This window comes from Vipera berus (genome assembly GCF_964194415.1).
Source record: "Vipera berus genome assembly, chromosome: W".
NCBI classification, from domain to species: Eukaryota; Metazoa; Chordata; class Lepidosauria; order Squamata; family Viperidae; genus Vipera; species Vipera berus.
The window spans coordinates 73,846,276-73,866,582 of NC_138210.1; the positions used below are offsets into that span (position 1 = coordinate 73,846,276).

The window sequence follows — 20,307 nt, forward strand, 5'->3', positions numbered from 1 at the left end:
TATAAAAATCTACATACCCCACCCAAACTCTAAGACAGGACATAATAGGATGCCAAAGGGGCACACTCAGACTCAGGTCAAAGTACATGAAACAGGAAATACGAAGCCTCAAACAGGAACAGGAAACAACTCCAAGCAAAAGGCTCCAGAGGGTATAAAAACCCACTCCCTACATGTGCTCACTCTCTCTTTTTTCAACCAGAGCCATCTTCCTATCCGGCTCTCCTCTTCAATAAACTGCAACCATCTTTCTAAAGCAGTCGCCATGTTGTTTATTCCCGGCTTGGACTGAAACCCTGATGGAGACTTTTCTTTCAACTATACGATCCCCATTTCCCGCCTTCCCAGCCGGCCTCTGACAAGCACAGTCAAAGGGGGAAGCCTGCTTCGCTTAACGACGGGCTGATTCTCTTCATCGCTGCAGTGTTTTGGTTTAACAACCGGGGGGTGGGTGGGCGGGGGGTGGGGTAAAGAAAAGTCACAAAAGGGCTCAAAAGTCACTGAATCCATTTTTCGGTGCTGCTGCAACTTCAAACGGTCAACTAAAGGGGACGGACGTAAGTCGAGGACTGCCTGCCTTCTACAGAGCGGAAAGGGCACCACCAGGAAAGGGGGAAACCAAGCCGAGAGCCCACGAGCGGGATATACCTGAGGTCTCTTTGCTCAGGAAGCCTTTGGCGAAGATCTCGGCCAGCCAGGCCTGCAGCTCGCCGTCTCCCTGCACGGCTGAATCGCTCTCGTAGTAGAGTCCGACGATGCCCGAGACAAAGCTGCGGGGAGGGAGGAGGGAAAAGGGGTCTGTCCCGGCAAAGGGGGCTTAGCCCCGGCTCCTTTCCCACACCCAAGCAGGAGGAAAGGTTAGGGTGGGGCGTCCCTGGGGCTCTCTGAGCTGGGTGGTTTCCTTGCAAACATTTCATGACCCAACTAGGGAACATCATCAGTGCTAGAAGGGAGTGTGGGAAGAGGAGGAGGAGGAGGAGGAGGAGGAGGAGGAGGAGGAGAATTGAGGGGTCCTTGGTGCTCTCTGAGCTGGGTGGTTTCCTTGCAGATGTTTTATGACCCAACTAGAGCCTGGGTGGAGCAGTGGGCCAATGCCTCCTTAAGTAACACCAGCTGCCTGCAATTAGTGCAGGTTCGAGTCCCACCAGGCTCAAGGTTGACTCAGCCTTCCATCCTTCCCAGGTAGGTAAAATGAGGACCCAGATGGTTGGGGGCAATTAAGCTGACTTTGTAATAATGCCGCTTGGGGGGGCCTAATAAGCCCTAATAAGCAGGCAGATACATAGAATGAAGGCTATTGCTAAGCACATTGGATTTGTGCTTCTTAGATTGTAAGCCGCCCTGCGTCTTCGGAGAAGGGCGGGATATAAATGGGATTAAAAAAAAACCTAAGTAACATCATCAGTGCTAGAAGGGAATGGGGGGGGAGTTGTGGAGTAGAGCAGAAGCAGAGGGTGGGGGGTGGGGGGGGAGGAGGAGGACTTTGTATTGTGCTCTCTGAGATTAGTTGTTTTCCTGCAGTTGTTTCATATGTAAAAATAGAGCAAACACACTCTACTGATGACGTTCCCTACTTGGGTCATGGAGTATCTGCAAGAAAACCACCAAGGACCCTACAAGTCCTCCTCCTCCTCTTCCTCCTCCTCCTCTCCACAAATCACCCTTTCTTCTAGCACTGATGACGTCCCCTAGTTGGGCAGTGAAACGTCTGCAAGGAAACCACCCAGCTCAGAGACCGCCAAGGGCCCCGCATTTCAACCTTCAGCTACGATATATTCCCTTCTATCCAAGTTTATTATGACCCCATGAATTAGACCAGGGGGTCTTCAAACCTGGCCCTTTGATGGCTGGTGGACTTCAACTCCCAGAATTCCTCAGCCAGCCTGAGGGAACTATGACCCTTTGATGACTTGTGGACTTCAACTCCCAGAATTCCTCAGCCAGCGTGAAGTCCACAAGCCATCAAAGGGCCGAGTTTGAAGACCCCCGCTTGCCTCACGCTGGCTGAGGAATTCTGGGAGCTGAAGTCCACAAGTCATCAAAGGGTCACAGTTCCCTCACGCTGGCTGAGGAATTCTGGGAGTTGAAGTCCACAAGTCATGAAAGGATCATAGTTCCCTCACGCTGGCTGAGGAATTCTGGGAGTTGAAGTCCACAAGTCATCAAAGGGTCATAGTTCCCTCATGCTGGCTGAGGAATTCTGGGAGCTGTAGTCCACAAGCCATCAAAGGGCCGAGTTTGAAGACCGCCCTGAATTAGACAAAGCCGAGCCTCCAGACGCAGCTATGGGGCTGAAATCCCTGGCTCCAAACCTCTTGCGCGAGACTTGAATCCACCACCCTTGTGGACCCCATTAATCAGGCTAAATTGCGATGGTGGAGGATCCCGGCTGTTTTGTAGCCCCTTCCCAGCAGCCTGTTCCCCACGGCTGTTCCCCAATTCAGGATGACCTGAAGGTGGAGAAGGTTGGAGGGCCCTACTCAACCCTCTGGCCAAGCTCCTTCACCTCTTGATGGCGTCCCAGATCTTCAGGCCATCGTCTCTGTAGTAATATTGGAGGAGGCCGCCCACCCCCCGGGCTTCAATGTCATCCGGAAGGCAAAGCTGGGTGTAGGTCAGTTCATCTAGCCCTCTTTGGAGAAGCACCGCTAATCCCTGGCGCCCGGTGGCAATGGCCTGTGAGAAGAAGGCAGAGTAACAGAGTTGGGAGGGACCCTGGAGGTCTTCTAGTCCAACCCCCTGCTTTGTTAGTGCAGACTAGGATCGTGTTGGCTTTTTTGGCTGCTGCCACACCTGGCTGGCTCATATTTCAGGATGATCACATTTTTTTTATTACATTTTGATATTTCCTATCAAAGAAGAAAGCCAAAGGTCTCCCAGGTGGGTCAGGAAAAGGAAAATTAAGCTCTATCATCCAAACTCTGCTGTTTAAGAAAGCAGAAGTTAAGGAAACAGAAAAAGAGTGGTGTGTGTGTGTGTGTGTGTAGGCTTCGTGGTGGCCACCATCTTGACTTTTTTGACCTACTGCCTGTGGACCAGCTTTTGGAGGGTCTGGTCAAAAGAGACAGGTGATGTTCCCACAGACAGGCTGTCAATTTCCTCCCTTTCATCTCCCTTGCAGCTACTACAGGCAATTCTCATTTTTTTACTGACCAACAGCATTAGTGAAAAGGGTGACTTATGACCGGTCCTCACACTTACGGCTGTCACAGTGCCCACCCACCCTGTTAATTTGTTTAACAGCCATGGCACAAGAAAGGGGTGTCCAACTGAGTGCAACTCACCGAACAACCGGCTCGCTTATCAACGAGGACTTGCCGATGTTGGGTTACCCGGGATCAACTAAATCCCTTTTTCCATCAAGCCCATCATGCTGAGCCCAGATGCCCCCCTGGATGCCCAGTTTTACCTTATCAAAGGTGCCTCCTCGGTTGATGAGAAAGACCCTCGCCAACAGACTGGCGTGGATGGAATAACGCAAGTGGGGGATCAGGAGCTGGAGCAGGGAACGAGGAAGAAACCATGGTTACTCGAGCTAACCACCATTGGGGGGGCTGCTCTCCCGCCCTTTGAACGCCCCCCCCCCAACACCACCCAGCCCACCTTGTACAAAGGGTGACACATGGGGAGGTTCCTCAAGGTGGCCACCGAGAAGACATCGGAGATCATGTGGCAGCGGAGCAGGTGGGCGATGACCTCGTGGGTGTGGAACTCGGCATTTCGCACCCAGGTCTTGGCTAAGGTCCACAGCCACTCCTCGTCGGTGGGCAGGAAGATGGGACTTTGAGGACCAGGATGCTGGCTGAGCTAAGGGGGAGACACGGAGGGAGAGGTTGGGAACCCCTGAGGGACAAAGCAGTGGTCGTAAATTGAGGACTGTGCTGTTGTAGCTTTGAACTAGGTTTAAGGAATAGAATAGAGCTGGAAGGGACCTTGGAGGTCTTCTAGTCCAGCCCCCCGCTTAAGCAGGAGAACCTACATCAGGGGAATTCAAACTTGGCCCTTTTACGACTTGTGGACTTCAACTCCCAGAATTCCTCAGTCAGCATGAGGGAACTGTGACCCTTTGATGACTTGTGGACTTCAACTCCCAGAATTCCTCAGTCAGCGTGAGGGAACTGTGACCCTTTGATGACTTGTGGACTTCAACTCCCAGAATCCCTCAGTCAGCGTGAGGGAACTGTGACCCTTTGATGACTTGTGGACTTCAACTCCCAGAATTCCTCAGTCAGCGTGAGGGAACTGTGACCCTTTGATGACTTGTGGACTTCAACTCCCAGAATTCCTCAGTCAGCGTGAGGGAACTGTGACCCTTTGATGACTTGTGGACTTCAACTCCCAGAATCCCTCAGCCAGCGTGGGGGAACTAGGGCCCTTTTATGCCTTGTGGACTTCAACTCCCAGAAGAGGAATTCTGGGAGTTGAAGTCCACCGGTCATCAAAGGGCCACATTTGAAAAGCCCTGTCTTAAAGCACGCTGGCTGAGGAATTCTGGGAGTTGAAGTCCACGGGTCATCAAAGGGCCACGTTGGAAGAGGCCGGCCTTTACCTGGTGGGTTCTTCACAAATGATGGACTTACCTGGATAGCCAGAGGGAGAATTTCTCCGCTGGGCTTTTGGTGGAGCAAACAGATAGGAGCAGCGATATATTGCTGCCGGTTGTTTAATAAAGTAGTGGGGATGTTCTCCAGGACCTTGTAGTCCACCAAGTAGATGGTCCCTTTCTATAAAAAAAAAATAAAAAATAAAAAAAAATTAGCAGTATTCCAGTGTTTGAGGGGCTTCCCCAAAGAGGAGGGGGTCAGCTTATTCTCCAGAGCACCAGAGGGAAGGACGAGAAACAACGGATGGAAACTGATCGAGGAGAGAAGCAACCTTACAGTGAGGACAATTAACCAGTGGAACAGCTGGCCACCAGATGTTGTGGGCACTCCATCACTGGAGGAGACTAGACGGTCACTTGTCTGAGACGGTATAGAGTCTCCTCCAAAGTCCCTTCCAGCGTCTGTAATCTATTCTGTTCTGTTCTGTTTTGTTCTGTTCCATTCTGTTCCGTTCCATATTTTCTATTCTATTCTATTCTATTCTATTCTATTCTATTCTATTCTATTCTATTCTATTCTATTCTATTCTATTCTATTCTATTCTATTCTATTCTATTCTATTCTATTCTATTCTATCCTACTGTAATTCCATATTTTCTATTCTATTCTATTCTATTCTATTCTATTCTATTCTATTCTATTCTATTCTATTCTATTCTATTCTATTCTATTCTATTCTATTCTATTCTATTCTATTCTATATTCCAATATCTATTCTATTCTATTCTATTCTATTCTATTCTATTCTATTCTATTCTATTCTATTCTATTCTATTCTATTCTATTCTATTCCATTCCATCCCATCCCATCCCATCCCATCCCATCCCATCCCATCCCATCCTATCCTATCCTATCCTATTCTATTCTATTCCATATTTTCTATTCTATTCTATTCTATTCCATTCCATTCCATTCCATTCCATTCCATTCCATTCCATTCCATTCCATTCCATTCTATTCTATTCTATTCTATTCTATTCTATTCTATTCTATATTCCAATATCTATTCTATTCTATTCTATTCTATTCTATTCTATTCTATTCTATTCTATTCTATTCTATTCTATTCTATTCTATTCCATTCCATTCCGTTCCGTTCCGTTCCGTTCCGTTCCGTTCTATTCTATTCTATTCTATTCTATTCTATTCTATTCTATTCTATTCTATTCTATTCTATTCTATATTCCAATATCTATTCTATTCTATTCTATTCTATTCTATTCTATTCTATTCTATTCTATTCTATTCTATTCTATTCTATTCTATTCCATTCCATTCCATTCCATTCCATTCCATCCTATCCTATCCTATCCTATCCTATCCTATCCTATCCTATCCTATCCTATCCTATCCTATTCTATTCCATATTTTCTATTCTATTCCATTCCATTCCATTCCATTCCATTCCATTCCATTCCATTCCATTCCATTCCATTCCATTCCATTCCATTCTATTCTATTCTATTCTATTCTATTCTATTCTATTCTATTCTATTCTATTCTATTCTATTCTATTCTATTCTATTCTATTCCATATTTTCTATTCTATTCTATTCTATTCTATTCTATTCTATTCTATTCTATTCTATTCTATTCTATTCTATTCCATTCCATTCCATTCCATTCCATTCCATTCCATTCTATTCTATTCTATTCTATTCTATTCTATTCTATTCTATTCTATTCTATTCTATTCTATTCTATTCTATTCTATTCTATTCTATTCTATTCTATTCTATTCCATTCCATTCCATTCCATTCCATTCTATTCTATTCTATTCTATTCTATTCTATTCTATTCTATTCTATTCTATTCCATATTTTCTATTCTATTCTATTCCATTCCATTCCATTCTATTCTATTCTATTCTATTCCATATTTTCTATTCTATTCTATTCCATTCCATTCCATTCCATTCCATTCCATTCCATTCCATTCCATTCCATTCCATTCCATTCCATTCTATTCTATTCTATTCTATTCTATTCTATTCTATTCTATTCTATTCTATTCTATTCTATATTCCAATATCTATTCTATTCTATTCTATTCTATTCTATTCTATTCTATTCTATTCTATTCTATTCTATTCTATTCTATTCTATTCTATTCTAGTCTATTCTATTCTATTCTATTCTATTCTATTCTATTCTATTCTATTCTATTCCATTCCATTCCATTCCATTCCATTCCATCCTATCCTATCCTATCCTATCCTATCCTATCCTATCCTATCCTATCCTATCCTATCCTATCCTATCCTATCCTATCCTATCCTATCCTATCCTATTCTATTCTATTCTATTCTATTCTATTCCATATTTTCTATTCTATTCTATTCTATTCCATTCCATTCCATTCCATTCCATTCCATTCCATTCCATTCCATTCCATTCCATTCCATTCCATTCCATTCTATTCTATTCTATTCTATTCTATTCTATTCTATTCTATTCTATTCTATTCTATTCTATTCTATTCTATTCTATTCTATTCCATATTTTCTATTCTATTCTATTCTATTCTATTCTATTCTATTCTATTCTATTCTATTCTATTCTATTCTATTCTATTCTATTCTATCCTATCCTATCCTATCCTATCCTATCCTATTCCATTCCATTCCATTCCATTCCATCCCATCCCATCCCATCCCATCCCATCCCATCCCATCCCATCCCATCCCATCCCATCCCATCCTATTCTATTCTATTCTATTCTATTCTATTCTATTCTATTCTATTCTATTCTATTCTATTCTATTCTATTCTATTCTATTCTATTCTATTCTATTCTATTCTATTCCATATTTTCTATTCTATTCTATCCTATCCTATCCTATCCTATCCTATCCTATCCTATCCTATCCTATCCTATCCTATTCTATTCTATTCTATTCCATATTTTCTATTCTATTCTATTCCATTCCATTCCATTCCATTCCATTCCATTCCATTCCATTCCATTCCATTCCATTCCATTCTATTCTATTCTATTCTATTCTATTCTATTCTATTCTATTCTATTCTATTCTATTCTATTCTATTCTATTCTATTCTATTCTATTCTGTTGTATTTCTAATTCGTTCTGTTCTGTTCCCAATTGATTCTATTCTATTCCCAATAGATTCTATTCTATTCTATTCTATTCTATTCTATTCTATTCTATTCTATTCTATTCTATTCTATTCTATTCTATTCTATTCTATTCTATTCCATATTTTCTATTCTATTCTATTCCATTCCATTCCATTCTATTCTATTCTATTCTGTTCTGTTGTATTTCTAATTCGTTCTGTTCTGTTCCCAATTGATTCTATTCTATTCCCAATAGATTCTATTCTATTCTATTCTATTCTATTCTATTCTATTCTATTCTATTCTATTCTATTCTATTCTATTCTATTCTATTCTATTCTATTCTATTCTATTCTATTCTATTCCATATTTTCTATTCTATTCTATTCTATTCTATTCTATTCTATTCTATTCTATTCTATTCTATTCTATTCTATTCTATTCTATTCTATTCTATTCTATTCTATTCTATTCTATTCTATTCTATTCCATATTTTCTATTCTATTCTATTCTATTCTATTCTATTCTATTCTATTCTATTCTATTCTATTCTATTCTATTCTATTCTATTCTATTCTATTCTATTCTATTCTATTCTATTCGCAATTGGAGCAGGCTGTTCATGAAATCTCTCAGCTGGAACGGTAACAAATGGATTGATAGAGATTCTCCATCATCCAGGTCATGTCTTCCCAAAGGTGCTTTTTTTCAGGAGGTAAATGTAAGAATGTCATTTTTATTTCCTTGATATAATAAGAATGGTATTAGTTTAAACAGGAGACAGCAAACGCTAAGGGCAAAAGAGAGGAAATATTTAATGTAGTTGCTGAGGTACTTGTATGTCATCGTAGCATCGCTTAACTTGGCCGCCACGTTGCTTTTTTAAATACTTAACTGTAAAACTAGAAAATCAATAAAATATGTTTTTAAAAAAGCAATCACCTTCAGTTCTTCCTGCAGGGTTGTCGTTTCTCCCAAAGTCCCTGCCACCATTTCCTGGGTCACGGGGAAGTTTTCCGGGATAGCGGTGCACTTCCGGATTTTGATGGGGTTGATCCCGTTCAGAAACTGGTACCCAAAGAAATCATCGTCCTTCCAGTGCTTAAAGACAAACTCTGGGGGGGGCGGGAAAGGCACAAGGGAGGGAGCCCAGGATGATGAAGGGTGTAGTACAATACGGCTAAATCCCCAACCAGATGGGTCTCCTCCAATGGAGCTCTTTCCACAGAATTAATTGGAACTGGCCATTCTCAAACTGGGCAATGGGTGGGTGGGCTTCAGCACCCAGAATGCCCCAGCCAGCCATGCTTTAAGGCAGGGGCCCCCAATGCCCAGTTTGTGGACCAGCATGCAAAACCACTTTCTCCCCGGAACCGGTCCCTGGTGCCCCAAAGCTTGGGGGGGGCAGGGTGATGCTTTAAGGTGTGGACTAACTCCCAGAATTCCCCAGCCAGGTATGCTTTAAGATGGTGGACTTCCATTCCCAGAATTCCCTGGCCAGCGTGCTTTAAGATCGGTGCCCTTCAACTCCCAGAATGCCCCAGACAGCATGCTTTAAGATGGTGGATTTCCACTCCCAGAATGCCCCAGCCAGCATGCTTTAAGATGGTGGATTTCCACTCCCAGAATGCCCCAGCCAGCATGCTTTAAGATGGGTGGACTTCCTCTCCCAGAATGCCCCAGCCAGCATGCTTTAAGATGGTGGACTTCCACTCCCAGAATTCCCTGGCCAGCGTGCTTTAAGATGGGTGCCCTTCAACTCCCAGAATGCCCCAGCCAGCATGCTTTAAGATGGTGGATTTCCACTCCCAGAATTCCCCAGCCAGCATGCTTTAAGATGGTGGATTTCCTCTCCCAGAATGCCCCAGCCAGCATGCTTTAAGATGGGTGGACTTCCTCTCCCAGAATTCCCCAGCCAGCATATTTTCAGACTTCACGCCTTCTGCCAGAGACAAGCTATGCCTGGTTTGAGCAAAGTTGTGCTACCGGTTCTGGGGAATGGAGTTGTGGGAGGTGTGAGTGTGTCGTTGTGAAATGAAGAGAAGTCCTTGGCCCACCACTGACCTGAGACCGGTGTGTGGTAGAACCAGAAGATTTTGCGGATGTCCTCCAGCCTCTCCCAGGAGTAAGGTTTGTAGAGGTAGTTATTCAATGCACTGACAAGGGAGCAGGAGAAGAAGGAGGTTTGGAAGAAGCTCACAAGGGGTGGAAGGAGGGAGCAAGGCCCCTGGGGGCTCAGTCGGGAGATGTTTGTTGGTGGGTGGGTGGGGGGTGGATGGATGGATGGATGGGTGGGTGGGTGGGTGGATGGATGGATGGGTGGGTGGGTGGGTGGATGGATGGATGGGTGGGTGGAAGGATGGGTGGATGGATGGATGGATGGATGGGTGGGTGGGTGGGTGGGTGGAAGGATGGGTGGGTGGATGGGTGGGTGGAGGGAGGGAGGGAGGGAGGGAGGGAGGGAAGATGGAGGGGTGGGTGGGTGGGTGGATCAGCGGAAGGAAGAAGGGATGGAGGGATGAAAGATAGGTGGATGGATGGGGGAATGGGTGGATGGGTGGAAGAATGGAGAAAGGGAAGGAAGGAGGGTGGATGGATGGGTGGATGGAAGGATGAAGGGAGGGATGAATGGATGGATAAATATATACTTTCAGGGAACATTTGGTTTTGCATGTCTGTCTATAATCTTATCCATCCATCTAACTGTATCTGTCTGTCTATCCACCTCTATCATTATCTATCTATCTATCTATCTATCTATCTATCTATCTATCTATCTATCTATCTATCTATCTATCTATCATCTATCTATCTATCTATCTATCTATCTATCTATCTATCTATCTATCTATCATCTATCTATCTATCTATCTTCTATCATCTATGTATCTATCTATATCTACTATCTATCTATCCATCCATCCATCCATCCATCATCTATTCATCATGTATCATCTATGAAACTATTTATATCAATCTATCATCTATCTCTGTCTCTGTCTCTCTCTCTCTCCTTATCTATATCTCTATATCCATCCATCCTATTTATCCACTGATTTTCTCTCTCTCTCTCTCTCTCTCTCTCTCTCTCTCTCTCTCCATCTCTCTGATCTCTCAAGGGCCACAAGGAGGCTTCAATTCCTGGGGACCACATGGAGAAGAAACCCTGACGCGCTGGGCTTTTGCCTTCTCCAGGAGGCTGTTCCCCTCTCTCCAACCACCCCTGGCATCTCTTAGTGGTCTCCCCTCCAGCAGGCCTGACTCTGCGTGGCTTCCCAGCCCAGGGGGGACTTGCTAGTAAAAACCTAACCCCCAACACTTACACAATCGTCAGGCCTTTGTAAAAGGCCGCTGACTTAGGGAAGGAGTACATAACGTTGTGATCAATCGTGACAATTGCGTCAATGTCGGCACACCAAGGTATATCGGGCAGGTATTCCTTCCACCTGTGTGCAGAAAAAGTGTCCCTGTTTTTGTATAAACTCCCAGAGTCCCCACCTCTTCAAATTACTAACAAAGTTGATAACGCACAGTTTGGTACATAAATTTTGCCAGAACAATTGAGAGAGAAAGAATAAAGCGCTCTGTGCTTACTCTGGCAACCCTTTGGGGCAGTAAACAGTGATCCACTACTACACCATCTTGACCCAGTAGCTTAGGCTGATGGGATTTGTAGTCCCAGAACTTGGGCAGGCACCATTTCTTACCTGAGCAGGGGGTTGGACTAGATGACCTCCAAGGTCCCTCCCATCATCATCATCATCATCATCATCATTTAAGAAAGGCAATACTATATATATTCCTCTTGATCGGGAACGAGATCTTCGTAGATCTTCCTCTAAACTACAACTCCCAGCATCCTCTCTAATCGGCAGTTGTATGGCAGCCGGGAGTCGTAGGCATAAGAATCATAGAGAGGAAGAATCGGAAGGGACCTTGGAGATCATCTAGTCAGGTTTTCACAACCTGGGCCTCTTTCAGATGGGGTTGAGGGACTTCAGCTCCCAGAATGCCCCAGCCAGCAATACTGGCTGGGGCATTCTGGGAGTTGAAGTCCACCCAGCTTAAAAGTGACCCTAGTCGAGAATCTCTTTGCCTCAGTGGGACCAAACAGGGATGCTGGAGTTTGAAAACATCGACTCTGAAGAGTCCACCGTTTTAAAATTAGACTTAAAAATTAGACTTAAAAGGGAGAGGAAAATTAAATATTAAATATCATGAATGTGTTTGATTTATGGATTCACCCAGGCAATATACATAATGGTTTTGATTTATTAATGGGGATATTGTATTATTAAGTAGATGATTTAATATGGTGGGAAATAGATAACTTTTAGGAAATAGAACAAGATTACCGTATATTCAAATAGATAAAATGTGTATTTTGGATATTCTAGTTAGTTATGAAGTGGGATAAGGGGAATCTTGGTTACCCAAAGTCTGAAGATTATAAATATCAAAGATTAAATTGGAATATTGCCGAGAAACTAAAAATTGAGTAAAAATTAACAGCAGGATGTGGATTGTTTATGAAGATTGAATGCAGTTAAGATAGGTATAAGCTAAAAAAGTTATTGATAAATGTAATAATGATGTTTTTATTGTTGATACAATTAGAAATGTACTAACTTGAACACGAGACAGTAAACGTTAAGGAAAAAAGAGAAGAAATATTTGATGTCGTAACCTGACTTTGTTATTGAGTTATTGTTCAACCAACCCAGTTGCCGTGTTGCTTTTCAAATAGTCAAATGCAAAATTGGAAAATTAATAAAATATTATTTTAAAAAAAGAGTCCACCGGTTTTCTTCCAGACTCACCCATATTTGTGCTGTCGCAGTTGCAGCTCTTCCCAACGATGCATCTGCTGAATGGTGTGAGTGTCGTCTGAAGGTGTGTGAGCTGTAGGATTAAAAAAAGGAAGGGAATCAGGAAAAAAGACCCCACCTCGGCTGGCCTCCTTTGCCAGCCCACCCCTCCCGGCTCCTGCAATTCCTGCGGAGTTTTTTCTTTAAAAAAGTTTTATTGATTTTCTAATTTTACATTTAAGTATCTCAAAAGCAACGTGGCAGCTGAGTTAGCCGATAATTCAATGACATACAAGTGTCTTTCGTGCAAGTCTCAAACTAACGCATTAAATATTTTCCCCTCTTCTCACAGCTGACTGCCTCACCTTTAAACTAATACAATTCTTATTAAGGTAAAGGTAAAGGTTCCCCCGCACATGCGTGCTAGTCGTTTCCGACTCTAGGGGCCGGTGCTCATCTCCGTTTCAAAGCCGAAGAGCCAGCGCTTGTCCGAGGACGTCTCCGTGGTCATGTGGCCGGCATGACTAGACGCCAAAGGCGCACGGAACGCTGTTACCTTCCCACCGGAGTGGTCCCTATTTTTCTACTTGCATTTTTAGGTGCTTTCGAACTGCTAGGTTGGCAGAAGCTGGGATGAGTAACAGGCGCTCACTCTGCTACGCGGCACTCGGGATTCGACCCGCCAAACTGCCGACCTTCTGATCGACAAGCTCAGCATCCTAACCCACTGAGCCACCGCGTCCCTTACAATTCTTATTATATCAATGGAATAAACCTAACATAAAATAAAAAAAATAAAAATTCCTGCGGAGTTTTCTTCAGCAGGATTTGTCGAAAAGAAAAGGGAAGGGTGGAGGGGAATTCCAGCACCAGGACGGCTTCCCCTTGGGAAGCGGTATGTCGGCACCTGTGCCAGGGTGGAGGCGTTGCTGGTTTTCTTCCTAACCATCTTCCGAGGAGTCGACAAAGAGGTTGGTCTTCTCCCTGATGAGGGAAGAGCGGGTGAAGGCTGGAGATGGAAGGACGTAGCTCGGGGCTGAATTGTGGGGCCCTTGGTGCTCTCTGAGCTGGGTGGTTTTCTGGCAGACGTTTCATGACCCAACTGGGGAACGTCATCAGTGCTAGAAGGGAAGGGAGATTGTGGAGACAGGAGGAGGAGGAGGAGGAGGAGGAGGAGGAGGAGGAGGAGGAGGAGGAGGACTGTGGGGTCCTTGGTGCTCTCTGAGCTGGGTGGTTTTCTGGCAGATGTTTCATGACCCAACTAGGGAACGTCGTCAGTGCTACAAAGGCAGTAGGGTTTGCAGAGACGAGGAGGAGGAGGAGGAGGAGGAGGAGGTGGAGGAGTAGGAGGAAAGAACTGTGGGGTCCTTGGTGTTCTCTAAGCTGGGTGCTTTTCTTGAAGACGTTTCATGACCCAACTAGGGAACGTCATCTGTGCTGATGATCATCATCCCCATATACCGCATATAACCTGAGAGCCAGCCCCCGTCGCTTCTAGCACTGATGTTCTTCCCTAGTTGAGTCAACCTGTGGCAAGAAAGGTCGTAAAATGGGACAACACTCACTTAAGGACTGTCTCACTTAGCAACAGATACCTTGGGCTACACAGTGGTCGTAAGTCCAGGGCTACCTGCCTTTGGAGTCTGGGAGCGCCAAAGACCCACTAATCTTGCCTTGCAGGTCTCCTCCTCCAACCTGGCGTAGCTACTCACCCGTTCCTTCACTGACGGAGACGGTGCAGTAACCCTCGATCCACTGGTAGCAGGGGAAGCGGAAGAGCTCTCCATGAGGACTGGTCACCTGGACGAAGCTGCAGTACCAGCTGCTCTGGGGGAAGTAGGAATAGGGCTCCTTCTGCAGGCGGATCAGCAAGATGGGTCCCAGGTCCCGATCGCACGGAATGTCCACCTCGGCCACCTGTCGTGGAAGCGAGGAGAAAGAGTCGGGGTCCCCAGAGGAGGAGAAATGGGGCGGTGTTACAGGTGGCCCATGGTGCCCTGCCAGGTGTTCAGTCCGCCTTGTGGACTTCAACTCCCAGAATTCCCCAGCCAGCCTCTTCCCATTTCCCTTCCCCAGTTCCCTTTGCTCTTCCTCCTCTTCCTCCTCCTCCTCCTCTCCTCTACCTCCTCCTCCCCAGCCCCTCCTCCTCTTCCTCCTTTTCCCCTTCCCCTTCTCCCTCCCTCAACCTCTTCCATCCCTTCTCTTCCTCCCCTTCCCCTCCCCCACTTCCTCCCTCTTCTCCTCCCCCTCCTCCATTTCCATCCCCCCTCCTCCTCCTCTTCCTCCCCCTCTTCCTCCTCCTCCCCCTCCTTTCCCATCTAGCACTGATGAGCTTCCCTAGTTGGGTCATGAAACGTCTGCAACAAAACAACCAATCTTAGAGAGCACCAAGGACCCCACACTCCTCTTCTTCCTCCTCCTCCTCCTCCTCCTCATCATCATCATCATCATCATCATTTCCCTTCTAGAACTGATGATGTTCCCTAGTTGGGTCATGAAACGTATGCAAGAAAACAAGCCAGCTCAGAGAGCGCCAAGGACCCCTCCCTTCAACCCTGAGCTACGAATGTCCTCCTTCTGATAATTCTCCTTACATCAGGGGTCTCCAAACTTGGCCCTTTAATGACTTGTGGACTTCAACTCCCAGAATTCCTCAGCCAGGCACGCTGGCTGAGGAATTCTGGGAGTTGAAGTCCACAAGTCATTAAAGGGCCAAGTTTGGAGACCCCTTCCTTACACCATGGCCTGGTCACCCTCCAACTAGGAGAACTAACTGGCCTAACACGAGGGCCAGATCACCCTCAAACTGCCAGGCAATGTGGTCTCAGGAAGTTCTTCAAGACAACGAGTCCCCAGTTGGCTTCGGGTGGATCCATCGGGGGAGGAACCTCAGGATCAGAGCTGGGGATCCAAAATCGGATTGCCCTTCAACTGGAGATCAGCGTCAAGTCATAAGCTGGGACACTCAGGTTTTTCTGGCTTATTGATGGATGGATGGGTTTGCCCATCAGAAGCTCCCGGCCGTGGGTGGTTCACAAGTCAAAGAATAAAAGCAGGATGACTACTAGCCTGTCACAGCGAGGCTGAGATGTTTAAGATTATTAACCCAATTTAATCAGGCATGTTGGATTCTCCTAACTGGCACAGCCAGGTCTTCAGGGTTTCATGGAAGGCTAATAAGGTTGGGGTCACCCGGATCTCAGATCGAAGACGGGTCCATAAAACTGGTGCTCCAGTTTGGGAAAGCACACTTCCTGGTTGCAAGGAGGCGATGTTTCGCGCCGACTGTGGAATTCTGGGAGTTGAAGTCCAGCCATCTTCAAGTCGTCAGGGTTGAGGAACACCATCTTCTGCTTCCTCAAGGGGCCTTTGAAGATGTAGACCTTCTAGCTCAGGGGTCTTCAAACTTGGCCCTTTTGTGACTTGTGGACTTCAAGTCCCAGAATTCCTCAGCCAGGCACAGAAGCGACTGGGCAGCCATTTGTCTGGAATGGTCTAGGCTAGGGTCTCCTGCTTGAGCGGGGGGCTGGACTAGAAGACCTCCAAGGTCCCTTCCAACTCTCCTCCTCCTCCTCCCCCCTCCTCCTCTTTTTAAAGAAGAAACTGCACAGCCACCTATCTGGAATGGTATAGGGTAGGGTTCTTCAAACCTGGCCCTTTGATGACTTGTGGACTTCAACTCCCAGAATTCCTCAGCCAGCATGCCTGACTGGGAATTCTGGGAGTTGAAGTCCACAAGCAGGGGTCTTCAAACCTGGCCCTTTGATGACTTGTGGACTTCAACTCCCAGAATTCCTCAGCCAGCGTGCCTGTCTGAGGAATTCTGGGAGTTGAAGTCCACAAGTCATCAAAGGGCCACGTTGGAAGACCCCTGAACTAGAGCCATCTAAAGTTCTGCTTTAAGTAGAGATAGCTCTTGTCCCGTTCAGCCTCTGGAAAGCCTGCATCACCCTAAAATAAACTACATCTCCCATCCTCCTTAAGTAGCCCTGGCTGGAGGGAAACTCTTTTTCAGATCTTCTCCAGATGTTGGAGCAGTGCCCAGAAATCCATTTTCGGCTCATTTTCAACTCCAGGTTTGCCAATGTTTTTTTTCCCAATTAGGCACACACCTACACAAAGACACACAGAGAGAGACACAGCCCCTGTGTGCTGAAAAGTTTGGCCCCTTCCTCTTTCCGGAATCAAGCCTGGGGGGGGGTCTTTGCTGCCAAGGGATTGTGTTGGTGCGTGTTGATGGGACAGCCTTTGATTCTCATTCCCTTTGAATAAAAGCTTGGGTAAAGCTGCCACTTTGGACAATCCCTCATTTGAATCCTTTAATTAGTTAAAAGCGTGATGATTGACAGGCCGGAGAAAGGATTTTCAGCTCTGAATTGCCAAAATATAAATGATGTCCATGTGGGGGGGCGAATTCTAAAATAATAACAATACTGTTGGAAGGGACCTTGGAGGTCATCTAGTCCAACCCCCTGCTCAGGCAGGAAACCCTAGACCATTTCTGACAAATGGCTCTCCAGTCTCTCTTCTTGAAAACTTCCAGTGTTGGAGCATTCACAACGTTTGGAGGCAAGGAGTCCCACTGGAATGGAATTAATTGTTCACAGGAAGTTTCTCCTTAGTTCTAGGTTGCTCCTCTCCTTGACTAGTTTCCATCCGTTGCTTCTTGTCCTGCCTTCAGGTGCTTTGGAGAATAGCTTGACTGCCTCTTCTTTGGGGCAGCCCCTGAGATACTGGAACACAGCTATCATGTCACCCACTCGTCCTTCTCTTCATTAAACTAGACATACCCAGTTCCAGCAACCGTTCCTAAGATGATCCAAGGCCTGGAGACTAAAACATACGAAGAAGGCTACGAGACTTGGGTTTGGCTAGTCTAGAGAAAAGAAGAAATAGGGGAGACACGATAGCAGTGTTCCAGTATTTGAGGGGCTGCCACAAAGAAGAGGAGGGGGGTCACACTATTCTCGAAAGCACCAGAGGGCAGGACAAGAAACAATGGTTAGAAACTGATCAAGGAGAGAAGCAACCTGGAACTAAGGAGAAATTTCCTAACAGTGAGGACAATCAACCAGTGGAACAGCTTGCCTCCAGAAATCGTGGGCGTGCCATCACTGGAGATTTTTAAGAAGAGGCTAAACAGTCACTTGTCTGAGATGGTGTTAGGTTCTCCTGCTTGAGCAGGGGGCTGGACTAGAAGACCTCCAAGGTCCCTTCCAGCTCCTATTCTATTCTGTTCTGTTCTATAATTCTATTCTATTCTATTCCATTCCATTCCATTCCATTCCATTCCATTCCATTCCATTCCATTCTATTCTATTCTATTCTATTCTATTCCATTCCACTCCACTCCACTCCACTCCACTCCACTCCACTCCACTCCACTCCACTCCACTCTACTCTACTCTACTCTACTCTACTCTACTCTGTTCTGTTCTGTTCTGTTCTATAATTGAATTCTGTTCTGTTCTGTTCATAAAATAGAGAAAGTCATAGAAAATGATAAAGTTAAACTGCTCTGGGACTTCGGAATTCAAACAGACGAACACCTGCAACATAACACCCCAGACTTAACAATTGTCGATAAGAAAGACAAACCAAAGTCTGGATAGTGTACATGGCAGTGCCTGGAGACAGCAGAATAGACGAGAAAGAACTGGAGAAGATAACAAAATACAAAGACCTACAAATAGGAATAGAAATAGACTGTGGCAAAGGCAAGCAAGGGTGGTAGCAATAGTCATAGGCCCCTTGGGTGCCATCCCAAAACAACTGGAGCACCACTTGGACACCATCATCGGCATTGACAAATTCGCCATTAGTCAATTGCAAAAGGCGGCCTTACTGGGAACTGCTTCCATCCTGCAACGAGATCTGTAATACCATCAAACATCCACATCGGCCTATCCCGGGTCCTTGGTAAGGACTTGATAGGTAGACAAAAATGCCAAATCCAGTCTGAACATCTTGCTGACTGTGCGATGATTAATAATAATAATAATAATAATAATAATAATAATAATAATAATAATAATAATAATAATGATGATGATGATGATGATGATGATGATGATGGAAGGGACCTTGGAGGTCATCTAGTCCAATCCCCTGCTCAGGCAGGAAACCCTACACCATTTCAGACTACTACTAATAATAATAATTTGCAAAAATACATCAAGAAACTGCAGCTTCCTGACATAATGCCAGCAATGCTACAAAAAACGGTGCTAATCGGAACTTCTTACATTTTAAGGAGGTACTTGGTTGATACCTAGGATGACGGCAGCAACCCGTGTCAAGCATCAGCGCCAGTCAATTTGAATGTTCAGTTTACCGAGGTTCATGTTTAATGAATAAAAGATAATAATAGTAATAATAAAGTTGGTTGGGACCTTGGAGATCATCTAGTCCACCCCCCTGCTCGGGCAGGAAACCCTACACCATTTCCGACAAATGTCTGTCCAGTCACTTCTTAAAAACTTCCAGTGTTGGAGCATTCACAACTTCTGGAGGCAGGTTGTTCCACTGGTTAATTGTTCTCAATGTCAGGAAGTTTCTCCTTAGTTCCAGGTTGCTTCTCTCCTTAATGAGTTTCCATCCCTTGCTTCTTCTTCTGCCTTCAGGTGCTTTGGAGAATAGCTTGACTCCCTCTTCTTTGGGGCAGCCCCTGAGATATTGGAAGGCTGCTATCATGTCTCCCCTCGTCCTTCTCTTCATTAAACTAGACCTACCCAATTCCAGCAACCGTTCCTTATGTGTTTTAGCCTCCAGTCCCCTGATCCTCTTTGTTGCTCTTCTCTGCATTCTTTCCAGACTCTCAACATCTTTTGAGGGGCTCCTACAAATTTGAGGGGCTCCTATAAAGAAGAAGGGGGGGGTCAACCTATTTTCCAAAGCACCTAAAGGCAGGACAAGAAGGAACGGGTGGAAACGAATCAAGGAGAGAAGCAACCTGGAACTAAGGAGAAACTTCCTGACAGGGAGAACAATTAACCAGTGGAACGGCTTGCCACCAGGAGTTGTGGGTGCTCCAACACTGGAGGTTTTTGAGAAAAGATTGGAAAACCATTTGTCTGAAATGGTATAGGGCAGGGGTAGGCAACATCAGCTCTTTTATGACTCGTGGACTTCAACTCCCAGAATTCCTGAACCAGCATGGCTGGCTCAGGAATTCTGGGAGTTGAAGTCCACGAGTCATAAAAGAGCCGAGGTTGCCTACCCCTGGTATAGGGGGTTGTCTAGGGAATAAACAACCTCCAAGGTCCCTTCCAATTCTGTTATTCTGTTATTCTCTCTCTCTCTGGACCAAAATCCACTCCAGGAGCTGAGGTACCATCTCCCAACTTCCTTCTCAATGGAACTCGAACCCAAATCTTACCGATCCGTCAGAGCAGGGCATCCCAACCTGGTTCAGAAACTTCCTGGGGCTTTCTCCGTTGGCGCCCACCAAGGTGACGGAGATCAGATCTAAAGTCCCAGTTGAAAGACCTTGCCCCGTAGTCACTTCAACCTTGTAGATCAGCGCCTGGTTCTGAGAAGATCCGTCCTGGTCCATCCTGCTGCTGGTGGGATGGAGGAGAAGGAGGAAAGAAGCACGTTCTCTCAAGCTTCAGGAGGGATTGAGGAGGAGAAGAGAACTCCTTCGGAACCGGCTCTTCTCTCCTTTTGAGTTACACCCAGATGCCTCCAAGCCAACTCAGAAGAAGGGCCGTCCTCCTCCTCCTCCTCCTCCTCCTCCTCCTCCTCCTCCTCCTCCTCCTCCTCTTCCTCTTCTTCCACAAACCTTGGCCGACTAGCCTAACTGTGGTCCTTCC

At 45.5% G+C, this 20,307-nt stretch overlaps 1 protein-coding gene across 1 annotated transcript in view; it reads right to left on the reverse strand.

Moving 5' to 3' along the window:
* The window catches only part of LOC308676834 (arachidonate 12-lipoxygenase, 12R-type-like), a gene marked incomplete at both ends in the record, with an annotated part of 26,453 nt that extends 6,405 nt beyond the window's left edge, over window positions 1-20,048 (reverse strand). The window contains 11 exons of the mRNA XM_081342869.1: window positions 649-770; window positions 2,507-2,676; window positions 3,410-3,496; window positions 3,604-3,807; window positions 4,581-4,724; window positions 8,628-8,800; window positions 9,750-9,841; window positions 11,009-11,131; window positions 12,506-12,587; window positions 14,206-14,410; window positions 19,872-20,048. Coding sequence (XP_081198995.1) covers window positions 649-770; window positions 2,507-2,676; window positions 3,410-3,496; window positions 3,604-3,807; window positions 4,581-4,724; window positions 8,628-8,800; window positions 9,750-9,841; window positions 11,009-11,131; window positions 12,506-12,587; window positions 14,206-14,410; window positions 19,872-20,048 — 1,579 coding nt within the window. The remainder of the gene's footprint in view (window positions 1-648; window positions 771-2,506; window positions 2,677-3,409; window positions 3,497-3,603; window positions 3,808-4,580; window positions 4,725-8,627; window positions 8,801-9,749; window positions 9,842-11,008; window positions 11,132-12,505; window positions 12,588-14,205; window positions 14,411-19,871) is intronic.
* Between the last annotated feature and the right edge of the window lie 259 nt (window positions 20,049-20,307).